The sequence below is a fragment of the Schistosoma mansoni genome, assembly GCF_000237925.1.
Source record: "Schistosoma mansoni, WGS project CABG00000000 data, supercontig 0191, strain Puerto Rico, whole genome shotgun sequence".
In the NCBI taxonomy this organism is placed as follows: domain Eukaryota; kingdom Metazoa; phylum Platyhelminthes; class Trematoda; order Strigeidida; family Schistosomatidae; genus Schistosoma; species Schistosoma mansoni.
This window is the reverse complement of record NW_017386071.1, coordinates 310,420-327,857: the sequence shown is the minus strand read 5'-3', so window position 1 is coordinate 327,857 and position 17,438 is coordinate 310,420. Positions and strand designations below refer to the sequence as shown.

General features: G+C 33.5%; 2 protein-coding genes across 2 annotated transcripts in view; both read left to right on the top strand.

Annotated features, from left to right (window-relative positions):
* The window catches only part of Smp_145090 (tumor differentially expressed protein-related), a gene marked incomplete at its 5' end in the record, with an annotated part of 60,067 nt that extends 49,778 nt beyond the window's left edge, over window positions 1–10,289 (top strand). Inside the window, 2 exons of the mRNA XM_018794198.1 lie at window positions 7,447–7,600; window positions 9,675–10,289. Of these exons, the coding sequence (XP_018647088.1) occupies window positions 7,447–7,600; window positions 9,675–9,876 (356 nt within the window). The 3' untranslated portion in view covers window positions 9,877–10,289. The remainder of the gene's footprint in view (window positions 1–7,446; window positions 7,601–9,674) is intronic.
* Window positions 10,290–13,299: 3,010 nt separating this feature from the next.
* On the top strand, window positions 13,300–16,309 carry Smp_145100 (hypothetical protein; the record flags this gene model as incomplete). The annotated part of the gene is made up of 2 exons (XM_018794187.1): window positions 13,300–13,321; window positions 16,128–16,309. The coding sequence occupies 2 exons, from the start codon at window positions 13,300–13,302 to the stop codon at window positions 16,307–16,309; spliced, it is 204 nt and encodes a 67-aa protein (XP_018647087.1).
* Between the last annotated feature and the right edge of the window lie 1,129 nt (window positions 16,310–17,438).

Below are 17,438 nucleotides of genomic sequence, written 5' to 3'. Positions count from 1 at the left end.
ATTCGTGCTGATGATGTCGTTCAGAAGGACGATGAAAGCTCCACGACCAAATCATCCAGCTCAGAGAACAAACCTACATCAAAATTACCCACCTGAGCTACAAATCTTCTCTACCATCTTATTTTTTATTCTCAGAAGTTTGTATTATTTAGAATATAGTACAAATATTACTTGAGAATTCAATGCAAACATCTCACTAACGATAATCTCTCTTAACTCGAGATTTTGATTGAGGGTCATGTATTCGCTAACAAACTTTTATATCTTCTCATTCACTATGTACACTTCTAATTCATTGCAAAAATTTAACATGATGAATTTTAAGACTGGTACAAGGTATCTAATTCCAGTGAGTGACATATTGTACCTATTTATGATTTCCAAAGTATAATAAATATTATCACATTCATACTTGCGTTACATCAAACATGTCCATTTCTTAATTGGTTTTTTCACACATTATTAAATAATCAATAATCAAATGTATCATGTCACATTTGAAAAGCACCAAATATTGGAAAAAACATTAGGGACGGCCAAACCAAAACATGGCATCAAGTCATTAACTGTTGAACTGAGCCGTATAGATAGGCCCACACTACCTGATTGAACTCCCCATGATTGTCGTAACCAATGGTAAGAGAGGTTGACTGACAAACCACGGATACATTTTATCTTTTTTCCCCTTCAAATCTTGATTTTTTAAATTAGATTATACATTCTGTTCTATGAATTTATTCTTTATTCTCGAAACATATTTGTTGTGATTTGAGATCACTGGTGAATATCATATGCTCTATTCCCTAGTCAGGAATCCGATTGTCCATTAATTCACGTATGTAGCCAATAGGACCAGTGACCTATTTTAAAAACTAACCAACTGTTCAGTGAACTAAAATCAAGGCGTTAACACTTATTAGTCCTCATACCCTTTCTAACCCAGTAGCCATTTAGAAGACACAAATAGGAAGTACATTAGTTATCTGTTGTGCTCGATTCAGTTATTGCCCAAAACGCATACATTAATGTCTTTAAAATGACTGACTACACGATACACCAAATGAGGGATTACACGTTAAGCAAAATCATACCATAAGTGGTAGAGGGCGGAGCAAACAGTTCGTAATTAATTAGTAATAGCTCAGGTATATTAAAACGCTCAACAAAAGTTATTAGGTTTACTGATATCTTAAAGTAAGAAGCATAGAGAAGTGAAACAATAATGTTGTCTACTAATCACACACAAAAATTTATATAGATAATAGTAATCCGAAAAATGGTTCCGAAAGTTCCAACTTTTCCAATATCCGTCGCGTTATAACAATATTGTATACGCCTAATGTTTTCTACAACCACTAATGCCGTTACTCCTACCACTCTATTATCTCGCTGTACTGGAAGTTATGTGGTAACCTGAACAGATACACGTATGACTGGATAACTGAAATGTTGAGAAATGAAAATAAGGGTAAGAAAATGAAACCTCTTTTGTGCTATTCAAGTATACTACACTTGTTGGTAGAACATGCTGACGAAGACACTCATAGAGAAAATATACTGTATATATACTGTAATGTCTTTTTTGACAATATGCAAATCTCTATATGATTAACCAACAAAATAATTCATTTAGATCATGTATTCATAACCCTATAAATCTCTTTAGTGCTTTTATTAATGAAAAAGTTCGCATTTTCATTTTACTGATTTCCATATACTACTTAATTAATACTAGACTGATGAATTATCGCTATCGATTTATCTCCATGTTTGTTTGTATGTCTATCATAGTCATACATCGTTCATTGTACATTCAGTTCATTAATTTGTTGAAGTTTATGGAGATTGATTACGGTTTATGGTCAATTACAAATTCAACTATCAAAATTACTACAAGCTTCACAAACTCCATTCTGATCATAATCACAACTTTACTTCAAATTCATTCGCTGAGATTTTACAAGTACATTATCCATAGTTGAAAGTGTGAGTCAATTGAAGCTAGACCACCAGGGAAAACCTGGAAGCACTGGACGGCCGTTTCCTCCTATTGTGGGACTCCTCAGCAGTGCGCATCCACGACCCCGCCTCGCGAGATTGGAACCCAGAACCTACCAGTCTCGCGCCAGAGTACTTAACCGATAGACCACTGAGCTGGCATCCGATAGTGTTTATGTCTAACTCCAACCAATCCGATTAACTCAACTATGAAAATACTAAATATCCACAAAAAACCCCTTCTGATAATAAATGTATTATTCCTATTTAATGTCTTACATCAACTCGGTGCCCAAATACTGTGAAACTATTTGCTCTAATTTAGACGAAAGTTCTTATATATTTATCAATATCATTTACAACACTGTAATCAATAGATAGAAACCTACTGTACATTTATCTTTTTATATTCATAAGGCTAAATTTAAAGAACGACTTTCACATTTTATTCGAAAACAACATTTTTAATGTATACATATAGAGAAAAGTGTGACTGTATATCATACAATCACCTTGACCTAGATTATTTGTCTTACAACCAAAGTTTAAACTATTGGTAATAAGTTAATCAAAAATCATGTAAATCATTCTTCAGTGATGCTTGGGTACGATTGTCCATTGCTACATATTGATTAAAGTTTAATAACGTAAATTGTTAACTAAGGATCTATCTATCTGGCCATGGTGATTTGTTTATTATCGGTAGAGGCTTATGGTACAGTGTGATTATGACATCTTTTATTCTATCCCGTTTTGTGATTCAAATCACCATCGAACTAGTTTAAAACACTAACTAAAACCACACTAGAATCACTAACCGACTTAAGTTAGACAAATATTGAAAACTTCGAAGCACTGGACAGCCATTTTTCCAGAGCATAGGACTCCCCAGTAGTGAGTATCTGTGACTCCACAACCGGGAGTCGAACCCAGAACATTCTGTTTCGCACATGAACCCCTAGTCTTTAGACCAATAACCTGGAATCTAATGCTGTATAAGTCTAACTTTGATCAATCCACGATACTGTTCGATCACCTTCCCATACTGACGATCAACTTAAACATTTGATTCTTGTAGATCGTTTCAAATTTTTCAAGATTCTTGTCATGGACAGTTAATTTACTAATATTTTAATTGATGTTATGAATTGCCCGCCTTCATTTTTAAAATTAACATCTTTCATCCTTGCTAACTACAATCTGTAGTGTACATTGCTTATCCTACTCATCACAAGTCTAGCTTATTTTTTGGGGGATGTTAGATCCCCAGAACTCACTCACTTGGTAAATGCCTTATTTTTGTAGTTCCGTTTTATAAATTTGAACTACTTGTTTTCGCGCCAAAAGCATCCATTCTAGCCTTCATGTCGTATTTCCCATTTGGGAGGACCTTAAATGCTATTGGTTTGTTGTCTCTTTTAGTACTCTATTTTGTAACATTTCCCAACAACAAATTTCAATAATCCTTTGTAGATATTAAAATGAACTCATTATATAGATAAGGTATGAATTAGTCAATTAATTATATTTTACCCTTCTGTATTTTATTCATACTCTTTCCTTCTTTTCAAAATTCATTTGTCAATGTGTTTTTTTTGTTTACTAGATTATAGGGAAACAAAAATCTCAGTAATTATAGTCACTTTAATTTATGGAAAAAAAGACTAGTTCTTTTGTTTAAAATTGAAGTAAAAAATCTTTCAGATTTAAATAATAATTATTCTCTTTGTTGTATTGTTGTTTCACCCGCATTTGTTTAAATTACCATCTTAAATGATCATCGTCCAGTGTTAAGACCTAATGTCATCAAAACAAATGATTTTCATTTGTTGAGTTGGAGGTTGTTTATATTTTGGATAGTGGTTGTTAGTGGAATCTAGACCTTTTAAAATGGATGCATTTAATACATTGTGATAGATTCTGAGTCATATAATCTCTAACCGTTGATCAGGATAATCGGATGGACCACGATCCAGTCGTTTGCACTTACCAAAACATCTAAGTTCATGAGTTAATGACTTTATAGACATCTTAAATTTTGCTTTGACAGCCCCTCTCTAAAGTGACCTTGAGAATGTTCACCTACTAACTAGGACTAAATGGCGGTTATGAACCAGTGTGAAGAATTAGAATTATGATTTACAGTTGATGGTTAGGGTTAGGAATTAGTTTTGGGGTTTTCGTCACAAATTAACACTAGCTATAATGCTAAAACGCTATTTAACCAAATGAATGAATGAATTTCGCGCCAAAACCCAAGACTTGTTATCTTATATCTGATTGGTTCGTCCATAAACTATAGTCTCACCGAATCTTTTTGTTTTTCAATTAAAATATTCAGGTCGTTCATTCAGTATGATCTTGTAATTGTATATTGTTGATTATACATTGAGTTTTTATATATTGATGGTATTCTTTTAAATCATATTACTTCAATCATTTACCTACGAGTCGTTTCACAACTATATATGAACTTTCATTTTAAAAAGAAAACAATACTTCGGAGAAAAAATCATTAGTTGATTAGTTCAATTTCTTTTCGATCAATGTCACCCACTGATTGATTATAATCTGTTTACAAAAACATTTAGTAACGAAGTTTTATTAGCTTTCTGTTTTCCAAAATCCTTATTGTTAATTGTTTTATCCTCATTGACCAAAACGTGGAATCAGTGCTTGAAGTCACTAACTTCTGGTCTGAGCCATGTTGATAGATGCAGACTACTTGGTTGGGGTCCGCATGACTATCGTAACCAATGGTTGGAAACTTTGAGTGACCTGGCTCAGAATCGATCACAATGGCGCAGGTGTATACACTCCTTATCTTCCCTTAAACCTTAAGATTAAAATTGCTTCATAACGTTCTTCCTTCCTATACTATATCCTTATATACAACCTATCTTTTATATACTTCCACCACTAAATTAACTATTTCTATGAATCCAGTGTTCATCTTGTTATGTTAACGAGATATGGCAACTTGGACCGATGCATATATGTGCCTGGTCCTACGTTGTAGCTGACTGACTGATTCCTTATACTTGTAAAACGAGGAACTACTGTAATTCTTACAACATGAAGTAAGAACATGAAAGACTGGTACAAGTGAATACTTATTGACTTCAAAATAAATAAAACGACGTCTCTATTGAAAAATACGCTCATGCTTATATTGATTCCTACATACATTTGATTATTAATTAAGAAAAATGCACAAAATCCTATGCTTTATGTTGATTGAATACAAAGAATATCGTAACTTGAATAAATATGACACTGAAATAAATTAATGTTATATGGAATAGAATATCCAACTGAGTAATCATCTTACTGAATTAAAAACAATAGTAATATTAAACAAGAATGACAATGAGTAGAAAAATGTAAATTTACCTCTTCATCCCATCCTATCACGAAGCTTAGATTTATGTATTCCGTTTAGACCTAATTTTTCTATATTAAAACGAGTGATACTGTACACCTATTCAAAATTGATATCGAGTGGGCATTGAACCAAAGCTTGTCAAACTCAGAGTCCTTCAAACAGTTGAAGCAGTAACCATCCGGATTAAGAAACCGGAGCTACGTGTACAAATGAAATATCTTTAACCGCTTTTCCTGCCTTGGCCAATGTCTTATTTTTACTATCAACTCAATTATTTGTAATAAATTTAGTTTCTTTTTTGAATACGCTTTGGAATCTATTTTATTGAGATTGAAGTTATCTAAGTGGTAACAAGTAGATTATAATCTGTGTTTGACATTGAATAAACTAAATCTGTACTCTCTGATTTTCGACGATACTCCCATTGATATCAGTAATTGACGGAAACTGTCTTCGAACTATGCAAATCTTTACATAAAGCATTTAGTTAAATAACTAGTAACATGATCAACAGTAAGGTTATGGCGTGAAATATCTTTTTGTATACTGAAAAACAGAGTGAAACATACAGTTTTTGAACTTTTAGGTTATGATCTTTATGTGTTTTTTTCACTAGAGGTCTTCATGTGTACAGTCGACAGTTTTTCTTTGAATTTATAAGGTCTAGACCCATCAATTTACCTTTTTTCATCCTTATAGGATTACTTATATTTGGTAGTGACACTATTTAAATGATACTGAGGTTAATTGGTGCATACTTTGGCAATAATGAATGTATACTATTTTATCAATGTATTCATCTTGCTGTACCAAAATTTGTTGCTCGGACGTCTTTTATATTCATTTCATCTCAGCAAACCATCTAGTCGTTTGGCTGTAAAAGTTAATAACGCAAACAAAGTACCTATCAATGGATATGCACTGATACACACATTTCTTAGCAGTAACACTCACCATGTTTAGTTATTTATTTAAATACATGATAAGCTATTAGTCCACATAAACTTGAGTTTTTTAATTGTCTAGTGTGATTCAGTAGCTTCGAAGTTGAAGAAACGCCAACAAATGGTAGCAGAATTGTATTTATTCTACCCGGAATTCGTTATCAACTTGGTATTATTTAAATAATTATCCAGTTTCAAAACCGTTAATACTTTGTGATTTTATCAGTTGAGAAGTAGTGAAACTTAATTATCAGTAACAGTGGAATCGAGGACGATCGTTTTGTGTCATTTAAGACTCTTCAGTTGGTTGTATATACGTCCTTGTGTTGATGCCCGCAGTGATGAACTATCGGCTGTTAAAGTTTAATAAATGCTTGGTCCTCAATTTGAAGTATTTGTTTTTTCAGTTGTTCCTCGTAATTTTCTCCGACCATTTACCATTGGAATAAAATGTACTACGTAAAACTAGTGTTCTAAATCTTGAAAGTATAGAATCTTATTGTTATATACTCTGGTAATGTCCAACTTATTCGGCCAGCACTTTTTTCTATACTTAGTTCAACAAGAAGCTTCAGTAACAAAATAGGATAATTGAGCTTTCAAAAATAAGCAACCTTGTTATGTAAGGATCAATCTACTGAAGAACACTCTTTATATCCTATTTGGAGTAAAACTACTGTAGTATTTTTACCCGTAGTATGTATCTGTATTCTTAACAACTCAGTTCTTACTCATCTCATTAGAAAAACATCCGTTTGATCAGTGATATGTTAAATAACTTAAGTAGAGAATGTCATATTTCATTTATGATAATAGACCATAAATTGTATAGCTACTAGTCTTACCCACATAACAATATTGTGATAAGTGACATAAGATAAAGTTTTAAGGATCTGGAAGAGTTGGTGGAAATGTCTAAATGTGGTTGATACTTTTGACGGTGTTACGTTCTTTAAGCTAAATAGTTTAATTGTGAATACGTGATTATCGCTCTGAACAATATTATTGAAAAGATTAGTCCCAATATAAGTGAGTGTTTTAATATTAGTATTACAATCAGATCAGATCATTTATTATTTTCTTTTTCGCTCGATTGACTTTTACTATATTATATTTAAGGTTTCCTTGGAACTATGCTAAATACTGCTGCACCACGTGATGGTTATACGATGTATAATGAAGCGATTGCATCAGTCTATTCTTATCCTTGGTTTCATTTCATTTATGCATTGGCCACTTTATATCTAATGACTCAATTGACTAATTGGTACAAGTAAGTTTATCTTTTTATTCATTATTTTACGTTTGTGTTTTTGATAAATGAGAGTGTGATTGTTTAAATCTGTACTGGTGACATAACTCGACCTATTTTAATTCACCGAGGATAATTCGGATTTTATTGATCAAATTTCACGTCGTGTTTTAATATTCAGATATTAGACATTAAAAACGCACGTAATTCAGCAAAGGGGTCTCTTTTCAACGGATTTATTATCAAGCTGAGGACATATGAGTAATGAATTAACATGATGATGTAATAGAAAGATTAAAATTCTACATTGTATAGTGTAGATAGTAACAATAAAAGATCGCGTGTATAGAAATTAAAAGCCTTGTAAAAGTATGAAGTTGGCAACGGATTATTATGTGAATGAAATTAGGTAATTAAAATGTTTTCGTTACAATAATTTAAGGTGATAGAAGGTTTAAATGAATTGAAGTGGTGTCGAAAACAGTTATGAATAAAATCATGGGTATATTTTCAAATGCTAAATGAAATAGTGCCAATAATATCAGTTTAAGGCCACAGTAAAAAAATAAGGTAAGACGTACTCCATTTCTACACATAGTTCTGGCTTCATTCCATGAATAGCAATTGCTTCGGGTGGTTTAAGAAGATGAATGCGAAGAAATCTAGGTAGATTTGGACGAGTTGTATGAACAATTATAAAATCAATCTGTGGGTTAGTTGGGTGATTGGTATCGATTGAATGTTCAGGAATGTGACTTATAACTGCTTTCCTGTCATCCTTGTAAAACCACTCTGGAACATGTCCTCGTATCCGAGTTGTTAGCAGCCTCTGACTACAGCCTATATACGTCCATCCATAAGAGCAGGTGAACTCGTAGGTGCACATGGAGGCGACCAGATGAGAAAGCTTATCCTTTACGGTGGTAGAAATCAATTTTATACTTTTGAACGGTAGTCTTAGCTTTGATGCATAGAAAGTCCTTGTAATCGATGTTGTTAACTGCTTTTTAAATACATCAGAAGTTTTGTCACCTTTAAATTTCAGATTCATGTAATATTTCTTTCAGACAGAGTTTCAGGATTACATGTTTCGACATCCATTCGTGTTCTTCTCTATGAAGCCGCTTGGATAACCGTTCTCCGATGTTATACAACTAATATTACAAGCAGTTTTGAAAGATTTCAACTTGAAATCAGGCCAATCATCAACAATTAACGTAGATTTCTTGAATTCGACAGATCTTATGAAATACTGGATGAATATTCATCGATATCTAAAGCAATTAAGAAAAGGAAAACTGAGCAAGCTGTTAATCGAAAAATCAATCTAAAATTAAGTTAGGATGTAGGATTCTGAAACAAGTTGAGATTTTTTCTGACAAATTACAGAAACTTTAAGTACAGTAATTACAAAATATTTCCTATTAATTACTCATGATTACATACATGACTTCAAAATATTACATAAATACTTTGCCAATACTACTCATCCTTATTGAAAAACTACATGAAATTACTTCTGCATGATACTGTAAATTGGATTCAAAGTTACTGTTTATCTAAAGTTGTCATCTTCAACTGACGTCAGTTAGGACGATGATTTAATTGATTGAAGCATTACAGTTTTGATCTATTTGTTTAAATCGTGCTTTGTCTGTTTTTAGGCAACCGGATAGCATCATTCACTTACAACCGACTGATTTATCATTGAATGGTGACCAGTATTATGTTTATCTAATCATTTAGTCCTAATCGAATTCTACCAATCAATTTGTATTGTGGTCACTAGTCTAAGTGACTCGATATCGTATGGACTATGTTGAGATTTTATGTAGTTGTGCGTATTCGGCAATCAGCCTTGCTTATCCTAGGTTCCGTACCAGCTAACACTCATCATCGGTCTTGAGAGTACTGATGGTTCCTGTGGGATTCGAACCCGTATCATTCAGCCTCATTGTTTGAAAAGTTATCTCTGAGCTATTTGGGTTTCCAGTGATGATTTTACAACTGCAGAAAGTAATGCGAATCATAATGTACTTAAATTTTTGTTAACAGTGTTATGTTTTTATATTTTTTTGTTTCCAAAAACAATTAGTCCACAAATTTCACGTGTCGATACTCTATCAGAATCATGGGCAAATATGTGGATGAAACTGGCATCTAGTTGGTTAGCTTTAATATTGTATGCATGGACTATAGCTTGTCCACGACTGTGTATTGGTCGAAAACTTGGTGCAGTTCCATTTACACCGCGTACACCACGTGCTAAAATCTCACAAACTATGCCAATTGTTTAGTATGTTTGTATGGGAGAGAGAGAGGTTGGAAGCTGATCCATCCAACTTTTGTGTAAAGATTATTCTACTCCAAACGAAAGATTGTCTTCTGTGATATTTTTGGTGTTTTGCCTACCAACATATGTCATGAAGTCAATACAATTAAAAGACAAAATTAACATTTGCAAGTATTATGACAGCATATATGTATCTTAAAGATCTCATTTTTCACAGGATATTGCATAAGTTTTTTTCGCGCTTCCATTGAGAAAGATCCTTCTGTTAACAATATATATATATAGGACGACATGGAACACATATTTAAGAGTTTATTGATGGAATCATGTACCCTTTCCTTTGAAGTATGCTTATATTTAACTGTATTTTAAAAAAGTTCACTTCACTTTAAAGAATTATAAATAGTATTAAAATCCAAACTAGAATTGTTTTAATCTTTTAATGCAAATAATATAAAGAACAGAGCTAATTTCACTTTTCTGTAAGACATTTTCATCAAAGAAAAATGGACGAAACTGGTTACAGTAGGGTTAATTATAATGTCAGATTCATTAGAATAACCCACCCCGAAGTTCATTAAAGTCAGGAGACTGTCTTGGCTTCTCACAATAATTATGTATGCGGTATTTGTTGTCGATCAGTTTTATTGTTGGTCAAGAGGGTCATTGGTCGGATAGACGTAAACTGAACTCCTAATTAGTATGTCCTATCATCACATGGGCAATATAAAGAGGTTCTCATTCATAATAAGATGTATTTACACTTTGACGACGACATAAACTAAAAGATACATTAAGTCTGTAGGAATATTTTCAATACAACTAAAATCATAATAGGTCTGAATATACCAAAGTCAAGTTATTCTTTGGTCAAGGTGAATTTGTATAACCTGTCATTGTATTAATTTGTGAGTGAGAATATGGGTATGCAAAATGTATGCACATGTAATATGAAGTAGTAGGGTTGAAAATGTGCGTGAATGTATGTGTGAGTGTGTAGATTGTGTGGAAAATAAATAAGGTCAAATATGGTTGTTTGGATAAACAGTCCAGGTTGGATGAATATTCAGGCTTTTTTTCCTATCAAGAGCAGGGGGAGTTAGCATTATGTGAAACGTTTCAGCTACTCTTCCCTATTTGTAGTTGGAAAAGCCTTTCTGACTTATTTTTAATATCAATTTGGAGGTTATTGAAAATAGCATGTACTGCTATTACTAATTAAATCTGTAAATTTTCCAATTCTACAGGATTATTAAGTCTTTTTGTGTAACGTAGGCGTTCCTTGTTACGAAACGAGATCTCACTGGAAGACTCTCCAATGTAGAAGGCATCACAGTTGGCACAGCCTAATTTGTAGAGACGATTTTGTGTAGAAGTGGACGGGATCTTACATTTTTTCTAACTAAAACGTTTCTTAGAGTGTTAGTTGTCTTACAGAAAGCTTTAATTTTGTACGTTTTCAATATCCGTTGTAATTCTTCTTTCGAACCTCGTTGGTAAGATAAAATTACAGTACCAATCCAAGAACATTTGTTATTAATAATGGCTTCATTCAGTATATTTTCGGTACAATATATATTTGTCAGAACAAAGTATTCCAACAAGTTTCCTTTCCTTATTTCTTGATCGATCCTGACGATAAATATTGAGTGATCACCACTTAGGTGTTAGTAGTTCAGAAATCGACATCTGAATAATGTACATTCCTTTCGATGTGTATTGCCAACAACTACGGTATCTGTGATTGTACTTTTTTGTAACTTGTACAGCGAAAAGTCGTAAACTTTTCATAGATGGTAAGAACTGGTAGCCCAGATATTCAAGCAGGATTGTTACTTACAGAAGGACAGTTTTGTTTTAATATGTTTTTAATAATCTTTTCAGGAAAATTATTAAATTGTAGGGTGTTTATTGTATCTTCTACCTCTTTTAGCTTGTCTTTAGGTTCATGTTGAGGGACTACCACTTTGCGCCCTCAAGCTTAGTTGTACCCTGAGTGCAAACTCGTAACAGTACGCACTCAAAAGGTTCTCGTTAATGGAAGCAAATACTTATTTACTTTAATGTTGATATGAATTATGTACTTTACATCACTTTAAGTATATAACATGACGTGTGTCAATAAAAATAAACTGTTAACTGATCAAAGACTTATATCAAAAATGTCTAGCCTACTTATCAGTAGTATAAATAATTCGGTATAGATTTCTACGGATGTATTCTCAGCTCGAGTTTTTTCAAAATAAATTAGTTTAAATAGGTGGCTCACGTGATATGTGTGAGTAAAACTAATGGTTAGCTCAGAAAAATATCGTAAACAGGTTTCCTAAAGAAATATATTAAACTGGACATGGAGAGTTGAATAGACATAAAAAAAATCTTCATTTGGAATTCGAAGTTTTTAGAGTCATACGGTTTCAGTCATATTATCCCCAGGGCTGATCATTAAAGGTTACAGAGCTTAAATGGACGCACACATGAGATTATATACAGATAGATTGAAGCGCCAATACTGAAAGTTAGTGTACCACTGAAACCAGTTTCAAATATACGTAAATCTTTATGCCGAATCTGAATAAAATTGTTTTTTCATAACCTGAAAGGTATTGCTTTATTTATCAAGTTGATTCATTACGAAAACAGACAGGAAAGAAATGATATAATAACTTGGTATCTCACAGTTATTCGCGAACTTCCTACTGGTGCAAACGACTGTTTCAACATTATGAATTACCAAAAAAGTAGCTAAATATCGATCTGTCGTTCATTGACTTTGAAGAACCAGTATTATGTTACATAAAATCTCAGTACGTTTCCAATAAGTACGTTAATAAGCCTATTGGTCAACATGAGGTTTTCGGTTGATCGCTTGATTATGGACTCAGTCCAACTGTTTAACTGGGAACTAGATATTATAACTATAGCAGCATACTAACACAGTACAAAGCAGTCAGTAATGTAGTGGATTTTCTGTGTATAATAGTATCTTATATGATATTTCCATGTGTATCTGTCTTCAACTCATGATCAACCACAGCTTAAGTTGACCTGGATACGCCGCACATTGATAGAGTAACTATACGTTATTCATATAAAGATATAATTGCTCGACGTTTTGGGATAAATCTATAAAATAGGACTATGAATTCCGGCAAAAGCACTGGAAAATAGGTATATCCACTGTTTGTATTAAACTTTAATCTTGTGTAATTAAGTTTTGGATATCACGAAAAATATAGACTTAACATTATTTAGGGTTGTCAGTTCAATCGTCTTACACTACCTAACCGGATTGGTTGACGACAAGTGTACCTCTACCAATGAAGGTAATAATAAACTTAATGAAATGTGTGGAGCTAAAATAATTTTGTCTCTCAGGGCTAAGGAAATGATTTGAGTGCTTTGCAATACGTAGTTAGGCTCAGGGATGGGTCGATTTCCTCCGCAACGTAAGAGACATTTATTATACTTGATGAGAAGAGAAATACTTCGGGAAAAAAATTTAAATTCTTTTTGTGCGTGTCCGTACATATGTATGAGAAAACCTTGCTGTGTACTTGGTACATTGCATAAACATTTTGTTTCTCCTTGTTTGTTAAGTCTTCCATCTCGTCCATACATATTTTGTATATTATGTCTAATGTTTGATCCACTATAATGTTAGGGTTGATATTTACTTAAAATTGTGTTTTTGCTATTTCATTAATTCTATTTTGATATTCCGTGGTCAGTAGCGATTATTTTACTTTGCTTCTGACTATGATGGGCATCATATTGGTTGATTATTTCATAGCTTGTTTATATCATATTTCCAAAATATCACTTGATTATACATCCCAGTTCATAAAACTGTTCGAGTACATTGCATAATTTTCACCAATGTTATTATTTTATATACATGCAATACCACACTTTTTGTCGAACCACTGTGTTTTTTGTTATATTAGTCCGTGTGCGGCATTGATTAGAAAATTGAACTTTGCATCTTAGGGTTCGGGACCTCGAGCATCACAGATGTTTACGCAAGTCCCCTAATGATTTCGAATATTGTAGCTTATACATAAGAGACTTTGAAACTTGAAGATTTTGCGCCCAAAACTGACTTTGTAAGCAGAGTTTGTAAAGCTTGTTCATATGTGTGCTGCAGTGTTTGCCTTAAGAAATTTGGCTGATATAAACTACGAGAATCACCATGTTCATAACTTTCAAGCACTGTAACTTTTATTTTGTAATTCACTAGTGTCGAACTTTCGCATACTGTTTATATGCTTAATATAAGCAGAATCTTCAGAATATCTTAATATTTATTTAGTATGATTTAACTTACTTGAGAGAACCTTTTTCGAGTTGACCTACGAAATCGTTTGCGAGGTAGGAAATTCCAATTACCGTTAGTTACATAAATGAACAGACTGAAACTGTTGTGTCTGACTTCTCTGTGTACAAGCATGTTTTATTTAAATTCACCAGCATCGTTTATTTCCCCTTATTATCTATCTGCATTAACGGATGTGTGAACTGTGTTTTGAATTTTATTTGTTTAATTCCGTTAATGCCAAGTGGGATATATGTTTCATCAATTATGTTATCATTCTATCATAAGGGAGTCAGAAACCGGACACCTAAACCCTAATAAGGTACGATTAAAGCAGCAATGAACCAAATCAAATAAATAACACACGATAAGAGGGGTAATTTTAATCTGTTTGGGTGAATGTCATACACGAGATGGTTTGTAACGGGATTTCGATGATTTAATTCACTAATCATTTTGCAAATTCGACCAAAATGCCTATAAACAATAGGTTTGTATATAGGACTATGAAATAGCTTCACGGGCATCATGATTCTTAGTACACTAAGTGCCTTACATATAAAGCTTCTATGTTTTCAGAACTTTTTAATTCACAATGATTAGCAACCCACTGATCCCAGTTAGTTGAAAAACCGAAATTCTTACCTAATGAGGCATAAATACGCATCTGGAAGTACAGGGAGTAAAATTGGCTTGGTCTTCCGCATTATCATCTTAAAGACTTCAGGTATTTTATCTATTGCTTTTAGTATTTTTCGATTCCTTTTTGTTTCACGTCATTCTACATGTTCTACCATTAAATGCAAATAGACCTACGTCAAGAAATCTGAACTGTGACATGATTGTAATCATACAAAATTTATTACTCTTGAGAGAAGCAGCAAAAAATGTATATGTGCTTTTTAGCATTTTAGTAGTGTACATGTTGAAAGTGCCATAGGTATTGTAGTTTGACAACACCTTAAACAACAACACCCATTGTTGAATCATGCCCACTTAGTGAAATTAGAAGTCAGAAGCGAGGAGATTCGAAGATATATTTGATAGGTCGTCGATATATCTAGAAGTGACTAATGTAATCTGGCTAGTGTTCGCGGGAGAAGTTGAGCACAGCGTTCCCATGCATGACCGAGCGCCTTCAGCTAGGTGAGTCTATTAAATTTGATGTGGTCGACATCCAATGTCGAACATTTACAGAGCTATTAATTTTGGGGATTTATTTACCGCTACGATGTGAAATCCTTCTGCTCTCATGAACTCTTTGATAATTACTTTTTCTGCTCTACAGAATATTTACTTTGTATAATACTATCAATGTTTAGCTGTAAAATATCTGTTACGCTGATCCTTACAATTTTCATCAGGAATTTATGTGCCATTCGATACTCAGGAGTTACTGATAAATCCCATTTCATACTAGTGATTGATTTTCGGTGAAACCGAGTCGCAGGCATTTCTGATTTATTGTTTGACTATGTCTGTTTTTGACAGCCTCATGACATTTACATCCAACCCAGCAATTCAACAGAAGTTAGAGCTCTTTCATCAGCTCATCAATTTGCTTTGTCTTCATACCATTGTACAGGATATTGAAGGTTAGACAACCCTGTATCATGGTTTCCGTTCTCACCCGAGGAATGAAATAAACGGATTCTGTAACTTTTTAACAAAAAAAACGCTATCATATGAGAAGCGATGGGTCGACCATTTCAAGAAAATTTCTGAAAACTATTTCTCCTACAGCGAGACGCAAACCCAGTGAAGTTGGGGGATACACTATTTTTCCTCCGAGAATATCCACTTCAAAACGCAATTGGCGGAGTTTACAATCTCTAAGCTCTCTCAAAATATTCATTTGTTATTTTACCAAACTATGATGACTAGAGGCTGGGTGTTATTACTACAGAAGGTAACCAGTTGAATCATCCCGTGATCATTAGGAAGTGGTCATGCGATTACTCCAAGATCCAAATCACATAAATCTCGATGTACTCATGTCAACCATTCTCGGAGCACTAGAGGTTATAATTGTCTAACCACAGGGAATGATGTCAGTATGTCTCTGGCGCAATCAAAATTGTCTAAAGACCACAAGGATCCATTTGTATGGTCAGTAAAGTAAAACTGAACCCTCATCAAAATATTATTCAAGCTGATTGCTGGACGTTGGATAGTTCGCCAAACTTCGTATAAGTCCCAGAAGACTAAAACGAGTCGATCGATGAACGCTATGGAACTGGAAGCTCGCAGCAATCAGTCGCTTTTTCCAAAGATTTCGACTATTAATATCTAAACAAGGCGTTTACGCAATAAGATCCTATTTATTCTGTAAATAACCTATGGAAGTGAAATAATCGTCTCATGACATCATTCCAAAGAACGTCTGGCAGCAATATCACTTTTAATGAATTGTGATAATTAGACTTCTGTACAACAGTTAGTCAGGATAAATATGAATTCTACTATTAAAAATCACTACAATCTCCACAAAACCCCATTGTAAAATAAATATCTACCAGCCAGCCATATTGGTGCTGTGGTTAAATAAGCAAGAAAGGATATTGAAGTTACTATTCTGCTTTACAAGGAATAAAGCATTATTTGAAACAGATTTTAGAGTAAGTCTTTCATGGTTGACCGACCTCATCGCTCGTGTAGAAGATCAGATAGTAGTAAATGACAGAGGTCACCCGGTAGGTGCCATTTTTATAGATCACGATAAAGCCTTAATAAATTCTCTCCTCTAGGTATTGGCCCAAAGGTTCCACAAGCAATTTTAAATTAAGAGATTTGATTCATGAATTTTATAGTTATAGGATACGGTGTTAAAGAACTAATGGTGCTTTATCATCATGTGAATATGTACACAGTGGAGTTCCACATAGGACTATCCTAGAACAGCTTCTACTTTCAATCTGCATGATTGACTTACTAGGTCGTAAAATCATCTGATCTATTGTTTGTAGATGATATTGAGGGATTGAGACCGACACACAATGTGGATGAGGTGACAAGATTTCAGGAGGATTTAAATGCTATGCTTGATTGGACCAATCAGTGGTCGTTGGAAACGAATCCTAGAAAGGGTACAATAGTGTCAGTCAATTACTGTGTTGATTTTCGTGAGCACTCACCAGTGAAATAGTACTAATTCAAGCAACTGGTCACAATGATTTAGGAGTTCTAGCAATTAGTGACTTAAGAGCCACAAGTTACAATGTAACTGCGGCTAAAATTTTCCGAGTCTTATG